The following is a 16,144-nucleotide window of genomic DNA, read 5'->3' as shown; positions in this document are numbered from 1 at the left end:
CTTGCATCTTCAGTCTAAAGATGACAAGGATGACAATAAGGAAACTGATAAAATATCAACACGAAACATTACTATTTTGAGTAAAAATAAGAGATTTTGATCATTAAATCTACAAAAAACAGGACACTGGATTTGTCAGTCAAGTATTTTACAAAAGGGACAACACAATTTGTTTGTCAGCATTTTTTTAGATATGCTCTGAATGAGTTAGACTATTAAAAATCTCTCGAACTGATCAATATTTGCGAATGTGTAAAGCTTCTTTATTTAATGTTGTATCGTTAATGCAAGGGTTCCTCGCTTCCTTTGTGTGATTTTTACTTTTTACTTCCGTGTATAAAATAAAACTCATCAGTTCTATCTTTTTGCTTTAAATCTTAATCAAGTTACATTTCGTAGCTATGTAAATTTCCGAACAATCCGTATTACGAGACAATAGTTTATTTATACTTCATACGAGATTTCTAAAATTGGAAGATTTCGAATTTCCAACTTTACAAAGTTCAATTTTAAATTGAAAAGTTTTGATCATATTTAACTTAATATTAATATCGCCAGTTTTAACTTCAGTAAACGCACTAATGGTTAGTGTGCAAAGCATAAATATATGTATCTGGTAAACATTTCATTTAAATGGAATAAATTTTCTATTTCTTATAAAAATACAACTTTTAATTAAGGAATTTTTGAAAATTTGTAAATGGTCCATGTGAAAATTAACTATAGTATTAGTACGCAAAGTTATTCGTTAAATGGGATTTTGTAAAAGTATTTGATGTTAATGATTAAAATTAATAGAGGACATTAATGTTATTTCATTTTGAGTATGTTTCGCAGTCATCAGTTTTGACAGGTGTTTTGAATTTTTGGACCATTGTTTAACTAATCTTCAATTTCAAAATTAAGGAATTTGTTTCAAATATTACAAAATAATACCAAACTAATAAGTTCAATGCCTATCGGTAATTGGCAATAAAACGAACAGGTTAACAGGTGCTTGAAATAACAGAGACTGTGTGATGAATGAACAAAACCACGTAATGAGTCTATTAGCTCACAGCTTTGTGAATATGCACCCTTTTAAAGTTAAATTATTGTTCGGTTATTGTCTGCTTTGGTTCAGCCTTATAACATTTTTTCGTTATACAACTATTTCTTTCTTTCGGTCCATCGTGTAAATTTAAATGTTTTTTACATTAAATAAAACATTTCAACAATTTCTTGATATTGCAACTTGAAAAAAAAAACAGTCGCAAAGAAAAATATACTCCTGAATACTAAACAATAGCCACCTCAAGCAAGAAAATCGATGGCGTTTTGTGATTTGCCATTCATATTTTCTTTAATATGTTGCATTTTTAGATTATTAGTTCCCCTTGATATCTTTCTCTCTTTCGTATTGTATTATATAATTTATATAGATTAATAAATGAAATATTTTTGTATTGTTTCATTGTAAACTAAGTTTGGAACACCCCTTGACAATTAATTGGACAGAAGTATAAAGTGGGTGGAGCAAGTTATTTGTCAAATTTACAAATGACCAATCATAACAATATCGGATAATAAAAACTATTTGAGACTTGTGGATACAGAAGGCTAAAAAGTAATCGACAACATCAATATTTAATTTTACCAAACAGGTAATGTTTTATTAAATAATCGAAATAATGAGGCTATTTACTTTGTTTTCTTTCTAAATCAATATGTTTAATTTGTTTCATTGTACAATCTCAATTAACAAACACAAATAATGGATGCTAGTATATAATCATAGTCGTTTTTTTACTTTAGTTTTACTTATTGATTGTTAAAAAGTAAGTTATAAACATGATAATGTCTGTTAATATTAATATAAGCTTTCGGTTAAGAATATAGCGTTTTTAATTTTTATCTTTTCGCTTCTTTTAGAGTACCGTATTTCTTTCTTCAAAAGTTTTTATGTGCTTCATTTTCTGGGTTAGACTTATTAATGAGTTGTTATATTGTCAACAGTTCGAGTTGTATTGATCTTTCAACTTGATTATGAGTGTTGTTATTATATTTGAAAGAATTGTGTGTAGTATTTTTTTTTTTTTTTTTTTTTTGCTCATTTTTTATATTTTATTTTGCACTTTTTGTTCCATTGTACAGATGTAAAACCCCGAGAATGTACACCCTGTCTGTCATTGGTCTCAGTATTTGTCTTGTGTATATCAGTATCATCATGCAAGGTAAGATATTTCTTTCTTTAAAAATGTGTTTTGTCTCATTAGATATTTTATATGTTGACAATAAAACTTTTTTTTTCTGTCTGTAAAATATTGTCTATTCTTAGACAAACTTTGTTTCCATTCAAACTTCACCATTCTACAGGGTTGGGCCGGTTTTGGTTAAGACGTATATGTACTTTGTAAATGTCTTTCGGTTGTCCATTTATAAATCCTTTTGACAGGTTATACTAAAAAATAAGTAGAACCTTTATCATGTTTCACACAGGTGAATTCATTCAAAGATCGGTTATGCTAAGACGTTACGAGTAATGATGCATTAAAAGGAGAAGGATGCGGAGAGGAATATATTCTTTGTATTTTCTACCTTATTTTCATAACTTATGCAAGCTTTCAAATATGGAACAATGTTCAATTCGTGATAGATTAAAATTAATACTTGACGTGTCTGTTATAATTGCCTTCTACTAGCTTCTTGGTACTTCAAATTATTTAAGGATAGACTTAATCTAGTTGATTTTTATAGTAATTGATTAATAAAGATACAAAGCAAACAATTCATGTAACATTTGTATTAATTGTGTGATGACTGCGATATGCAACATTTAGGCAATACGTGTTTACAATGTTCAAGTTTCATCGATCGATTGAACAATTACACAAAGAGGTTAAAAATTATTGAGCTTAAATTTCAAAAGCAGCACAGGTATTCTGTTAGGAATATATCTTCCGAGAAAGTTTAAGTCTTAAGTTTGAAATCCGATGAGGTTCTTTTCTTTAGAAGGTAAACTGGGTTTTTTAAGGATAAAACTATTCATATTTTGTTCCGTGCGAACATATTATCCTGTTTTTTTGTGCATAGTTTTAAAAATATACAGTAGATGTGGTATGAATGCCAATAGTTCAAATACATATATAGATACATTCAAAATGTATAAGCAATTATAGGTCAACAGCACTTGTTTCAGAAAATCATAACAAAAGAAACTTTTTATCTTATACAATGTAGGTATAGGGTCCTTTTTCGAAACCCTTCTTAAGACTTACATTATTCGAAGGTAACTTTGAAATTAACTTAAAAATCATGTTTGCTAATAATCTATTCAGGTGCTGAAACGAAGACTTGTTATGCCTGCATCTCTGATTATGCGGGCGCGGGAGGTCAATGCAGGTCAGAGTTTTTTGTATATTGTTCTTTATTTTTAATTGCACGATTAATCCTGGCTCTATTGATATCAGTTTCTTCGTCTACATATAACATTATGTGAAATGAAATATAGGAATATAGCCTAAAAAGATGAAAATGCAATAAACGAAAGTAACTAATTAAGGAAGATTTAGATTAAAAATTAAATACTAGAGGTATATTATTCACATTTGGCTTTTTTTTTTTGCATTTCAGAGTATTTTAAAAAAAAATATTGTCATAATATTAATAATAATGTCGTTCTTCGGCTATTTCATTTTTTTTATTTTTTTTTTTTTAATAGTGCAGCAAAAACATTTGTGGAATGTGCTAAAGATTGCACTACGAGTGGTTCTAGCAGTGCCGTCGAAGCAATTGCCGAAGCGTCTTTGACAGCCACCTGTGGTATGTTTATTATAAATTTTGCAGAAAGTATACCTAATCGTAATCGTCCTTTGTTTTACATTGTAATGAGGTTCAGCAAGACTTTGGTCAGTATACTCAATTGTAGTTATCCTTAGTTATTCATTTGAATACTCTCGAATGCGAAACTTGCGTTTACATTGTTCAAATTTCATCGATCGATTGAACAATTACACACAGGTTAAAAACCATTGAGCTAGAAATTTACCTGTGGTATGTATACTAAATCGTAATTATCCTTTACCATCTATTTAAAAGATACTATAAATTTGATAGAAATCATACCTAATCGTAATTGTCCTTTGCGTAATCGTCCTTTGTTAAACCCTGAAATGAGGTTCACCAAGACTGTGGTTAGTATACTCATTCGTAGTCGTCCTTTGTTAAACCCTGAAATGAGGTTCACCAAGACTCTGGTTAGTATACTCAATCGTAGTCGTCCTTTGTTAAATCCTGAAATGAGGTTCACCAAGACTCTGGTTAGTATACTCAATCGTAATCGTCCTTTGTTAAACCCTGAAATGAGGTTCACCAAGACTCTGGTTAGTATACTCAATCGTAGTCGTCCTTTGTTAAACCCTGAAATGAGGTTCACCAAGACTCTGGTTAGTATACTCATTCGTAGTCGTCCTTTGTTAAACCCTGAAATGAGGTTCACCAAGACTGTGGTTAGTATACTCATTCGTAGTCGTCCTTTGTTAAACCCTGAAATGAGGTTCACCAAGACTCTGGTTAGTATACTCAATCGTAGTTGTCCTTTGTTAAACCCTGAAATGAGGTTCACCAAGACTCTGGTTAGTATACTCATTCGTAGTCGTCCTTTGTTAAATTCTGAAATGAGGTTCACCAAGACTCTGGTTAGTATACTCAATCGTAGTCGTCCTTTGTTAAACCCTGAAATGAGGTTCACCAAGACTCTGGTTAGTATACTCAATCGTAGTCGTCCTTTGTTAAACCCTGAAATGAGGTTCACCAAGACTCTGGTTAGTATACTCAATCGTAGTCGTCCTTTGTTAAATCCTGAAATGAGGTTCACCAAGACTCTGGTTAGTATACTCAATCGTAATCGTCCTTTGTTAAACCCTGAAATGAGGTTCACCAAGACTCTGGTTAGTATACTCAATCGTAATCGTCCTTTGTTAAACCCTGAAATGAGGTTCACCAAGACTCTGGTTAATATACTCAATCGTAATCGTCCTTTGTTAAACCCTGAAATGAGGTTCACCAAGACTCTGGTTAGTATACTCAATCGTAATCGTCCTTTGTTAAATCCTGAAATGAGGTTCACCAAGACTCTGGTTAGTATACTCATTCGTAGTCGTCCTTTGTTAAATCCTGAAATGAGGTTCACCAAGACTCTGGTTAGTATACTCAATCGTAATCGTCCTTTGTTAAACCCTGAAATGAGGTTCACCAAGACTCTGGTTAGTATACTTAATCGTAATCGTCCTTTGTTAAACCCTGAAATGAGGTTCACCAAGACTCTGGTTAGTATACTCAATCGTAATCGTCCTTTGTTAAACCCTGAAATGAGGTTCACCAAGACTCTGGTTAGTATACTTATTCGTAGTCGTCCTTTGTTAAATCCTGAAATGAGGTTCACCAAGACTCTGGTTAGTATACTCATTCGTAGTCGTCCTTTGTTAAACCCTGAAATGAGGTTCACCAAGACTCTGGTTAGTATACTCATTCGTAGTCGTCCTTTGTGTTAAACATTGAAATGAGGTTCACCAAGACTCTGGTTAGTATACTCAATCGTAATCGTCCTTTGTTAAACCCTGAAATGAGGTTCACCAAGACTCTGGTTAGTATACTCAATCGTAATCGTCCTTTGTTAAACCCTGAAATGAGGTTCACCAAGACTCTGGTTAGTATACTCATTCGTAGTCGTCCTTTGTTAAACACTGACATGAGGTTCACCAAGACTGTGGTTAGTATACTCATTCGTAGTCGTCCTTTGTTAAATCCTGAAATGAGGTTCACCAAGACTCTGGTTAGTATACTCAATCGTAATCGTCCTTTGTTAAACCCTGAAATGAGGTTCACCAAGACTCTGGTTAGTATACTCAATCGTAATCGTCCTTTGTTAAATCCTGAAATGAGGTTCACCAAGACTCTGGTTAGTATACTCAATCGTAATCGTCCTTTGTTAAACATTGAAATGAGGTTCACCAAGACTCTGGTTAGTATACTCATTCGTAGTCGTCCTTTGTTAAACATTGAAATGAGGTTCACCAAGACTCTGGTTAGTATACTCAATCGTAATCGTCCTTTGTTAAACCCTGAAATGAGGTTCACCAAGACTCTGGTTAGTATACTCAATCGTAATCGTCCTTTGTTACACATTGAAATGAGGTTCACCAAGACTCTGGTTAGTATACTCATTCGTAATCGTCCTTTGTTAAACCCTGAAATGTGGTTCACCAAGACTCTGGTTAGTATACTCATTCGTAGTCGTCCTTTGTTAAATCCTGAAATGAGGTTCACCAAGACTCTGGTTAGTATACTCATTCGTAGTCGTCCTTTGTTACACATTGAAATGAGGTTCACCAAGACTCTGGTTAGTATACTCATTCGTAGTCGTCCTTTGTTAAATCCTGAAATGAGGTTCACCAAGACTCTGGTTAGTATACTCATTCGTAATCGTCCTTTGTTAAACCCTGAAATGAGGTTCACCAAGACTCTGGTTAGTATACTCATTCGTAGTCGTCCTTTGTTAAATCCTGAAATGAGGTTCACCAAGACTCTGGTTAGTATACTCAATCGTAATCGTCCTTTGCTAAACCCTGAAATGAGGTTCACCAAGACTCTGGTTAGTATACTCATTCGTAGTCGTCCTTTGTTAAATCCTGAAATGAGGTTCACCAAGACTCTGGTTAGTATACTCAATCGTAATCGTCCTTTGTTAAACCCTGAAATGAGGTTCACCAAGACTCTGGTTAGTATACTCAATCGTAATCGTCCTTTGTTAAATCCTGAAATGAGGTTCACCAAGACTCTGGTTAGTATACTCAATCGTAATCGTCCTTTGTTAAACATTGAAATGAGGTTCACCAAGACTCTGGTTAGTATACTCATTCGTAGTCGTCCTTTGTTAAACATTGAAATGAGGTTCACCAAGACTCTGGTTAGTATACTCAATCGTAATCGTCCTTTGTTAAACCCTGAAATGAGGTTCACCAAGACTCTGGTTAGTATACTCATTCGTAGTCGTCCTTTGTTAAACATTGAAATGAGGTTCACCAAGACTCTGGTTAGTATACTCAATCGTAATCGTCCTTTGTTAAACCCTGAAATGAGGTTCACCAAGACTCTGGTTAATATACTCATTCGTAGTCGTCCTTTGTTAAACCCTGAAATGAGGTTCACCAAGACTCTGGTTAGTATACTCAATCGTAATCGTCCTTTGTTAAATCCTGAAATGAGGTTCACCAAGACTCTGGTTAGTATACTCAATCGTAATCGTCCTTTGTTAAACCCTGAAATGAGGTTCACCAAGACTCTGGTTAGTATACTCAATCGTAATCGTCCTTTGTTAAACATTGAAATGAGGTTCACCAAGACTCTGGTTAGTATACTCAATCGTAATCGTCCTTTGTTAAATCCTGAAATGAGGTTCACCAAGACTCTGGTTAGTATACTCATTCGTAGTCGTCCTTTGTTAAACATTGAAATGAGGTTCACCAAGACTCTGGTTAGTATACTCAATCGTAATCGTCCTTTGTTAAACCCTGAAATGAGGTTCACCAAGACTCTGGTTAGTATACTCAATCGTAATCGTCCTTTGTTACACATTGAAATGAGGTTCACCAAGACTCTGGTTAGTATACTCATTCGTAATCGTCTTTTGTTAAACCCTGAAATGTGGTTCACCAAGACTCTGGTTAGTATACTCATTCGTAGTCGTCCTTTGTTAAATCCTGAAATGAGGTTCACCAAGACTCTGGTTAGTATACTCATTCGTAGTCGTCCTTTGTTAAACATTGAAATGAGGTTCACCAAGACTCTGGTTAGTATACTCAATCGTAATCGTCCTTTGTTAAACCCTGAAATGAGGTTCACCAAGACTCTGGTTAGTATACTCATTCGTAGTCGTCCTTTGTTAAACCCTGAAATGAGGTTCACCAAGACTCTGGTTAGTATACTCAATCGTAATCGTCCTTTGTTAAATCCTGAAATGAGGTTCACCAAGACTCTGGTTAGTATACTCAATCGTAATCGTCCTTTGTTAAACCCTGAAATGAGGTTCACCAAGACTCTGGTTAGTATACTCATTCGTAGTCGTCCTTTGTTAAACCCTGAAATGAGGTTCACCAAGACTCTGGTTAGTATACTCAATCGTAATCGTCCTTTGTTAAACCCTGAAATGAGGTTCACCAAGACTCTGCTGAGTATACTCATTCGTAGTCGTCCTTTGTTAAACCCTGAAATGAGGTTCACCAAGACTCTGGTTAGTATACTCAATCGTAATCGTCCTTTGTTAAACCCTGAAATGAGGTTCACCAAGACTCTGGTTAGTATACTCATTCGTAGTCGTCCTTTGTTAAACCCTGAAATGAGGTTCACCAAGACTCTGGTTAGTATACTCATTCGTAGTCGTCCTTTGTTAAATCCTGAAATGAGGTTCACCAAGACTCTGGTTAGTATACTCATTCGTAGTCGTCCTTTGTTAAACCCTGAAATGAGGTTCACCAAGACTCTGGTTAGTATACTCAATCGTAATCGTCCTTTGTTAAACATTGAAATGAGGTTCACCAAGACTCTGGTTAGTATACTCATTCGTAGTCGTCCTTTGTTAAACATTGAAATGAGGTTCACCAAGACTCTGGTTAGTATACTCAATCGTAATCGTCCTTTGTTAAACCCTGAAATGAGGTTCACCAAGACTCTGGTTAGTATACTCATTCGTAGTCGTCCTTTGTTAAACCCTGAAATGAGGTTCACCAAGACTCTGGTTAGTATACTCATTCGTAGTCGTCCTTTGTTAAACCCTGAAATGAGGTTCACCAAGACTCTGGTTAGTATACTCATTCGTAGTCGTCCTTTGTTAAACCCTGAAATGAGGTTCACCAAGACTCTGGTTAGTATACTCAATCGTAGTCGTCCTTTGTTAAATCCTGAAATGAGGTTCACCAAGACTCTGGTTAGTATACTCAATCGTAGTCGTCCTTTGTTAAACCCTGAAATGAGGTTCACCAAGACTCTGGTTAGTATACTCAATCGTAATCGTCCTTTGTTACACATTGAAATGAGGTTCACCAAGACTCTGGTTAGTATACTCATTCGTAGTCGTCCTTTGTTAAACCCTGAAATGAGGTTCACCAAGACTCTGGTTAGTATACTCATTCGTAGTCGTCCTTTGTTAAACCCTGAAATGAGGTTCACCAAGACTCTGGTTAGTATACTCATTCGTAGTCGTCCTTTGTTAAACATTGAAATGAGGTTCACCAAGACTCTGGTTAGTATACTCAATCGTAGTCGTCCTTTGTTAAACATTGAAATGAGGTTCACCAAGACTCTGGTTAGTATACTCATTCGTAGTCGTCCTTTGTTAAACATTGAAATGATACTGTAAATGTTCTTCTGATTGATGTGTCTTGTGAATACGAAACTTGTGCTTTACTTTCTAAAGCATAACATTGTAGTTATAATGCACATTTCAAGTATATTATAGAGACTTTCATGTTACAGTCTTAGTCTTAGGCAATCTAACTGTCATTGGCATTCAAACAATTGCAATAGGTAAGAATTAAAAACTAAACAATTGAAGTTAACTAAACAAGTCAACTATACCAAGTCGGAATTTGATAGTTGTTTTCCATTCTGATGATTTGTTTGAGCGTTTCACCTTGCCATTTGAAAGGGGACTTTCAGTTTTAAACATTACCCTTAGGTTGATAGTTATGTTCATTAACTTTTTTCGGACAAAAACGCACGAAGGTCAAGAAAAGTGTACGCAGCATTCGTTTTCAATAAACATCAGCATTATTTCAACTGATTTTTATAAGACCCTACAATACATAGGCACCCGATTTTAGTCTAAGGAAAAATTTGAAAATCTGGGAAATTCTCAAAATATGAGAACAATTTTATTTTATATTGCCGCGTCTTTTATCTTATGGTGAATTAAGAGGTTTGGCTAGCTATAAACCAAAAACCTACTAATTGTTAATCAAGCGAATGCCTCATCCAAGTCAGAAATAATATAACAGTTGTCTATTCGTTTGAAATGTATGAACTTTTGATTTTGCCATTTCATTAGTCTTTTCTGTTTTGGTATTAATGAATATTGTAAATCAAAAGGAAACATGAGCAGACTACTGGTTTATTTCTGTTGTTAGAGAGCTGTGTCTGAAACGATTACCCGTCAACTTAAAATGTATTGGTAATCAACTATAAATTTTTTTCAGTTATTTCGAAAATATAATAAAATTCCATGTGTGAGCCGTGATTGCAATTTGTGCCTGTTCGTTAAAACACAATAACTTTGGCACGTTAACAACCAGACTCGCCAGATACAAAATACCTGGTATTTCTTTGAACTAATTTAGCATTATACTTCAATATTTTAAAGTATTTTTGTTACTTTACTTTTTTACACATGAATTCTCAAAAAAAAATCACTGTATTGCAGTTTCGTTTATTGTTCGGCCATGATAAATCCACCATTTTCTACTATAAACAAAAGCCTGTTCTTAGTCAGAAAAAGTACGGTTGTTCATTCGATTATTGTGTTGAACCTTTGAGTTTACTATTCACTGAGGAATTTTTCGTTTTGAATTTCATTGAGCTCGAAATTCAGTATTTTTTAGATGTTTCCTTTTGTCAAGTAAATGAAAATCAAAAAAACATTTTCTATCAAATTAGAAAAAAACCTAATCATTAACACTTGCCAAAGCGGCCAAGCAAGGCTGTTGTAAATATCATAATCGTTATCATCCTTTGCCTCACTTTTAAATATAATAAAAACGTTTCCCATTAATGTGCTCATATTGTGAAATTTGTGTTTTACGTATTAAATCCATAACAATTTACTTTTACGAGAGGTTTCTTCCTTTAAAGTATAATTATAACATGCAAAAAAGACTACTCCAATCTTAAGATATCTAACTCCCATTGAAATTCAGACTATTGCAGTAAGTAAGAATAAAACAGTTGAAGTGAATAAGCAGCGTCAACTGTACCAAGTCAAGCATATGGGTTGTTTTCCAGTCCTTTGATAAGTTTGAACTATTATGCCATTTGATAACTTCAAGAGACTTTCCATTTTGAATGTTACTCGGAGTTTGGTATTTTTGTAATTTTACTTTTCTTGGACATAAAGACGCGGAGGTCTAAAAAAGTATACAAAAGTAACAACCGGTGTCAATCAACATAAACAAGAACTCAATTGAGTTAAATAAGATCCTGGTTTAAATCGGAAAATGTGGAACATTTTTAAAACTCAAAACAAGTTGTGTCTGTACTGTCCTGTCGTTTATCATATTGCGAATCCACTAAATTAAAATAAAATCTTTTTTTTCTATTAATACAGTCTATAAAATTACAGACTAATGCATTTACATTAAATATTGGCAATATTAAAAGAAATTTGGACTATAAGTTGATGATAAATGAGTCCCGTACACATTGCTAGCTTATGTTAACTTTAAAGTACTATTTTTGACGACTGTTAAAACAGGTTTCATAAATATAAACATAAATTGAACCTAGTTTAATAAATGAAACGACTGCATTTAATTAGCAACCCTTTTAGTTAAAGAAAATATAAAATATTTGAAAATACATAAAAATAAAAAAACAAATGATACCTGTATTGCAAAGTCATTTATCTTATTCCAAATCAAGAGATTTAGCTAGCCATAAAACCAGGTTTTAACATCCCCAAACTCTACTTAAGAAAATTCCGTTACCAATGCAGGAATAAAATAGTTGTGATTCAGTCGTGAGATGTGTTTCAGTGTTTGATTTTGCCATTCGGGAAATGATTTTCTGTTTTGAATTTTTGTAAAGTTCAGTTTTTTTTTATTACTTTTCTTTTTCTTTTACACATGAATTCTCAAAACATCAAAACAAATTTTGCCTGTATTCAGTTTCGTTTATCGTATGGCAAATTCGGAGGATCTGCTAGCTTTAAAACCATGATAAATCCACCATTTTCGACTATAAAAAATGCCTGTTCCAAGTCAGGAATAGTACAGTTGTTCGATTAATGTGTTGAACCTTTGAGTTTTCCATTCAATAAGAAATTTTCCGTATTGCATTTCCGCGGATTTCAGTATTTTATAGATTTTTCCAATTTTTTAAGTAATTGAAAATCAAAATTAAATGTTCTACTAATCATTTACATTTACTACAAAGCAGGTACATGTGATGCCTGCACCACAACATTTGCGGGTGAGGTAGGACTTGACAGGGAGAAATATTGCAGGTCAGATTTTGTTGTATCTATATTGTTTTTTTTAATTGCATACTGCAGCATCACTCTACAAATAACAGTCCTTTTTATCTTTATATTACATGCGATAAAATAAAAAAGAAGAATAAAGGATAAACAATAAAAAAGGTAACCAAAGGCAGATTTAGTTGTAAATTATTTTAACTTCAAAACTAGATGTATATATTTCAAAATTTAAAATGTCATAAACTGTTTGTTCAAATATTAACATGGCACTTTTATATTATACCTCGTTACTCTTTTAAAAGCAGTGCAGCAAATGCATACCTGGAATGTGCTGAACAGGACTGCACTTTGGATAAAATTGCCACCGTTGAACTTGCAATCAAGGCCCAGCAAGGTTGTGGTAAATATTCTTAATCGTAATCATCTTTGCTTCACTTTAAAATATAATCAAAATGTTTCCCATTAATGTGCCTTACATTGTGAAATTTGTGTGTTACGTTCTTAATTCTACAAATCTACTTTTGGTGAGGTCTTTCTTCATTTAAAGTATAGTTATAACAGGCAGAATAGTCTACTCTGCATTCAAAAGTATAATGTTCTCTAAAGGAAACTCAGTCATTGGAATTCAAACCATTGTAGTTAATAAGAATAAAACAGTTGAAGAGAATAAGCAGCGTCAACTGTACCAAGTCAAGCATATGAGTTGTTTTCTATTCCGTTGATGAGTTTGAACTATATGATTTTGCCATTTGATAACTTAGAGTAACTTTCCATTTTGAATATTACTCGGAGTTTGGTATTTTTGTTATTTTACTTATCATAACATAAAACACGAAGGTCTAGAAAAGTATAGGTAACAACCGGTTTTAATAAACATCAGTATTATTTCAACTGAGTTTAATTAGACGGCGTTTAATCGAAAATTTTGAATATTTTATGTGCCTGTATTGCCTTGTCGTTTATCTTACAAACAAATAGATTGAAATAAAAACTTCTGTTTCTATTTATTCAGTCTACCAAATGAAAAAGTGATTCATTTACATTTATTATTGGCAACGAAGCATTACCATTGTACAGACTACATAGCCCTACAAGTTGATATGTTATGTAAAAAAATATTGTAAAATGTATATCATATAAGCTGTATTGCTTCTGAATAATATTATCATTGATGAAATCTATATTGATTCTGGCAAAATTAAATTCAAAGCCATCTGGACTATAATATTATTGATAGATTACTTCCATACAAATAACTAGCATCCATTAAATATATAGTACGTTTTCAACAAATGTTAACACAGATACATCTAAGTGGTGAAATGTTCCTTTAGAGTGCCTCTGGTTGAAAATTATACCTTTTTCAAATCAGACCAAATTTCTTTATAATTATAGCAACAATTACTGTTTTTCATTTTCATTTTCTTTGTTTCATTTTTGTTACCTAGAAATTGTTAATGGAGTGCCGACACTAAAAGAGTTTTTTATCAAATTATCAAAGAACGTTTGTGAGGGCATGTTGACATCTATAAAATTGGTATAGTATTATTTCGAAAACGATTTTTAGGCAAATTTGATTTCATTTGTTTGTTTGTTTGTTTTTATTTTGTTTTGTTTTTCATGGAGGGAGAAATACGAGTTACCGTTCAACTAGTTATTATAAAATCATTATTAAACTGTTTTATATTTCACGATACACATATTTAAATGTAACTAATGTTTTAACATTATTTGTGTATTTTTCTTTGTAGGTGCCGGAAGTATTTTTGTCAACCTGGCTGTCATTGGTTTAGGACTTACATTGTATATGCTTGTTTAGATGCCGCATGTTAATACATCAGTTGAAACAAAGATGAAGATACATGTACATGTTCACTGAATACCTCAAACCGTTTTGCACTCTGAAATTTAATAAAATTCCCTAGAATATTAATCGTTTTGTATGTATAGCGTTGGAGTAGCCTATTTGATCGACAGTCTATCCAATTAATTATATCCGTAACTGCTAGACAGAGTTCTGTAACAATTTTACAAAAGATTATTTCTTCCTTTTAGTTCTTTTCAAAATGATTTTTAAGGATATGTACTTTGTAAAACACAGAGTACGGTAACACAGCCGCTTGTCTTAATTTTTTGGAAAATTTACTAAATGCAATAACGATGTATTTAGTTCAGAGTGTTATTCGGGACCTAAAACTAAAAACTTTATTGTTGTACAACGAACTTAAGTTATAGACATATTGTCATCCGTTGATCCCCCCGGTCCTTGAATAACCCTTTCTAGAGTTGTGCATTCGTTACTTTGCAGCTGTGAAGGATTTACAATAACAAATCCATGCTTAGTCAAATCTCGTAGTAAAACGCTCTATGTGCCTTTAAGAACATTTGCAACCTTTCGATTGCCAATAAGACAACTATCAACAAGATATCACAATGACATAGAAATTAAGAACTATAGATTATTGTACAGCCTGAATATGTCCACAAATGGGATGTTTCAAATGATGTGTTCAGAGCAAACCCATTATCATTCTTAGTCGTTTGTTTAAATGTACATTGAGCTTAGATTATATTAATTGTAATAAATAGGAAATAACAAAAAAAAAGATGACGACGGATATGTCTTCATTACCGTGACCACATTTACGTCATCTTGACCTCACATATGCCTTTATCAAAGATATATTTGTGGGTTTTATACTTCCATGAGCAATACGACAGATGCCACATGTAATTCTAAAACGGTTAATCCTGCCTGATCGAAATTCTACGATAAACACTACATATTTCATTAGTAACAAGCACCTGTGTTGTGGCATTCGTATACAATAAAGTCTGAAAACTTATTTCAAACAAAATTATCCGCTGTTGTTTTTCTCGATGCAAACATGGCCTCCTGTCAAAGAAAGTAGCAAAACGGATATAAACAATTATCTGACCTCCGATTCATTTTTATGAATTTGATCGGTTACAGTCAATTGCATGGATACTGTTTATATTCCATATTTGGTTCGACGCGGGGGCTTTTTTCGATGCACGGTTTATAGTTTTGTGTTATGTCCTTTTATAAAAACACACTGTGGAGTAAAAATCTTAAAGGTTTCAACCGACAAAAAATTTGATGATAAACCATTGATATAAATGCACGAAACACAAGTCTAGCAAGTTGTTAGTGTTGGCATTTGAATTTCAATAGACCATTGATAGTAGCTATAAACTTGTAATACTAACGGTACTGAAGGTGTGATCGATATTATTTTTGATAAGCCACTAGCCTGAATACCACATGTAATAAATGTCAGTTAGATACATTCGTTTACAAAGTGTGCTAGTGACATAATAAGAAATATTTTGTTGATGTGGTTCACTTAGCAATATCACTTTTGATTTTTTTATCTAACAATTTCAATAAACATTCAGATACTTAAAAGGTACGGACATCTTAAATAGATTCTAGAGGATTGCCTCCGCTTCATTTCCATGTTAGACATCTTAACGAGTTTAATTTATTATTCTCGTGGGATTTGTCTGATGCTCGGTCCGTTTCTGTGTGTGTTACATTTTAGTGTTATGTCGTTGTTCTCCTCTTATATTTAATGCGTTTCCCTCGGTTTTAGATTGTTACCCAGATTTTGTTTTTTTGTCCATGGATTTATGAGTTTTGAACAGCGGTATACTACTGTTGCCTTTATTTAATTGATTTCCAGGTTGTACCGACACTGAACAAATTACAGGCTGACCTATTGTTCACAAATCCGCGTGATATCAAAATGTGTTTTTGGTTTTTTTTGTCGTATTGTTTCTATCACAGTAACGTAAATCGGAGTTTCTTTCTATTCATTTTAATATAAGTGTCAATATGTAAAAAAAAAAGTCTTATTTTCTGGTTTCGTCTTTCACTGGCAATTAATTTTTCGTTCA

The 16,144-nt window shown here is 33.1% G+C and overlaps 1 protein-coding gene across 1 annotated transcript; it reads left to right on the top strand.

The window, feature by feature from the left end:
- The first annotated feature begins 1,581 nt into the window (after positions 1–1,581).
- On the top strand, positions 1,582–12,678 carry LOC134683503 (uncharacterized). Its single transcript, XM_063542814.1, has 6 exons — positions 1,582–1,643; positions 2,134–2,213; positions 3,318–3,381; positions 3,701–3,801; positions 12,181–12,250; positions 12,529–12,678. Exons 2-6 carry the CDS (start codon positions 2,150–2,152, stop codon positions 12,635–12,637), a joined length of 408 nt encoding a protein of 135 aa, XP_063398884.1. The 5' UTR covers positions 1,582–1,643; positions 2,134–2,149; the 3' UTR covers positions 12,638–12,678.
- Positions 12,679–16,144: the final 3,466 nt, after the last annotated feature.

The sequence above is a fragment of the Mytilus trossulus genome, chromosome 9, assembly GCF_036588685.1.
Source record: "Mytilus trossulus isolate FHL-02 chromosome 9, PNRI_Mtr1.1.1.hap1, whole genome shotgun sequence".
Taxonomy (NCBI): domain Eukaryota; kingdom Metazoa; phylum Mollusca; class Bivalvia; order Mytilida; family Mytilidae; genus Mytilus; species Mytilus trossulus.
The sequence above is the reverse complement of the archived record's forward strand: the minus strand, read 5'-3'. Positions and strand labels throughout refer to the sequence as shown.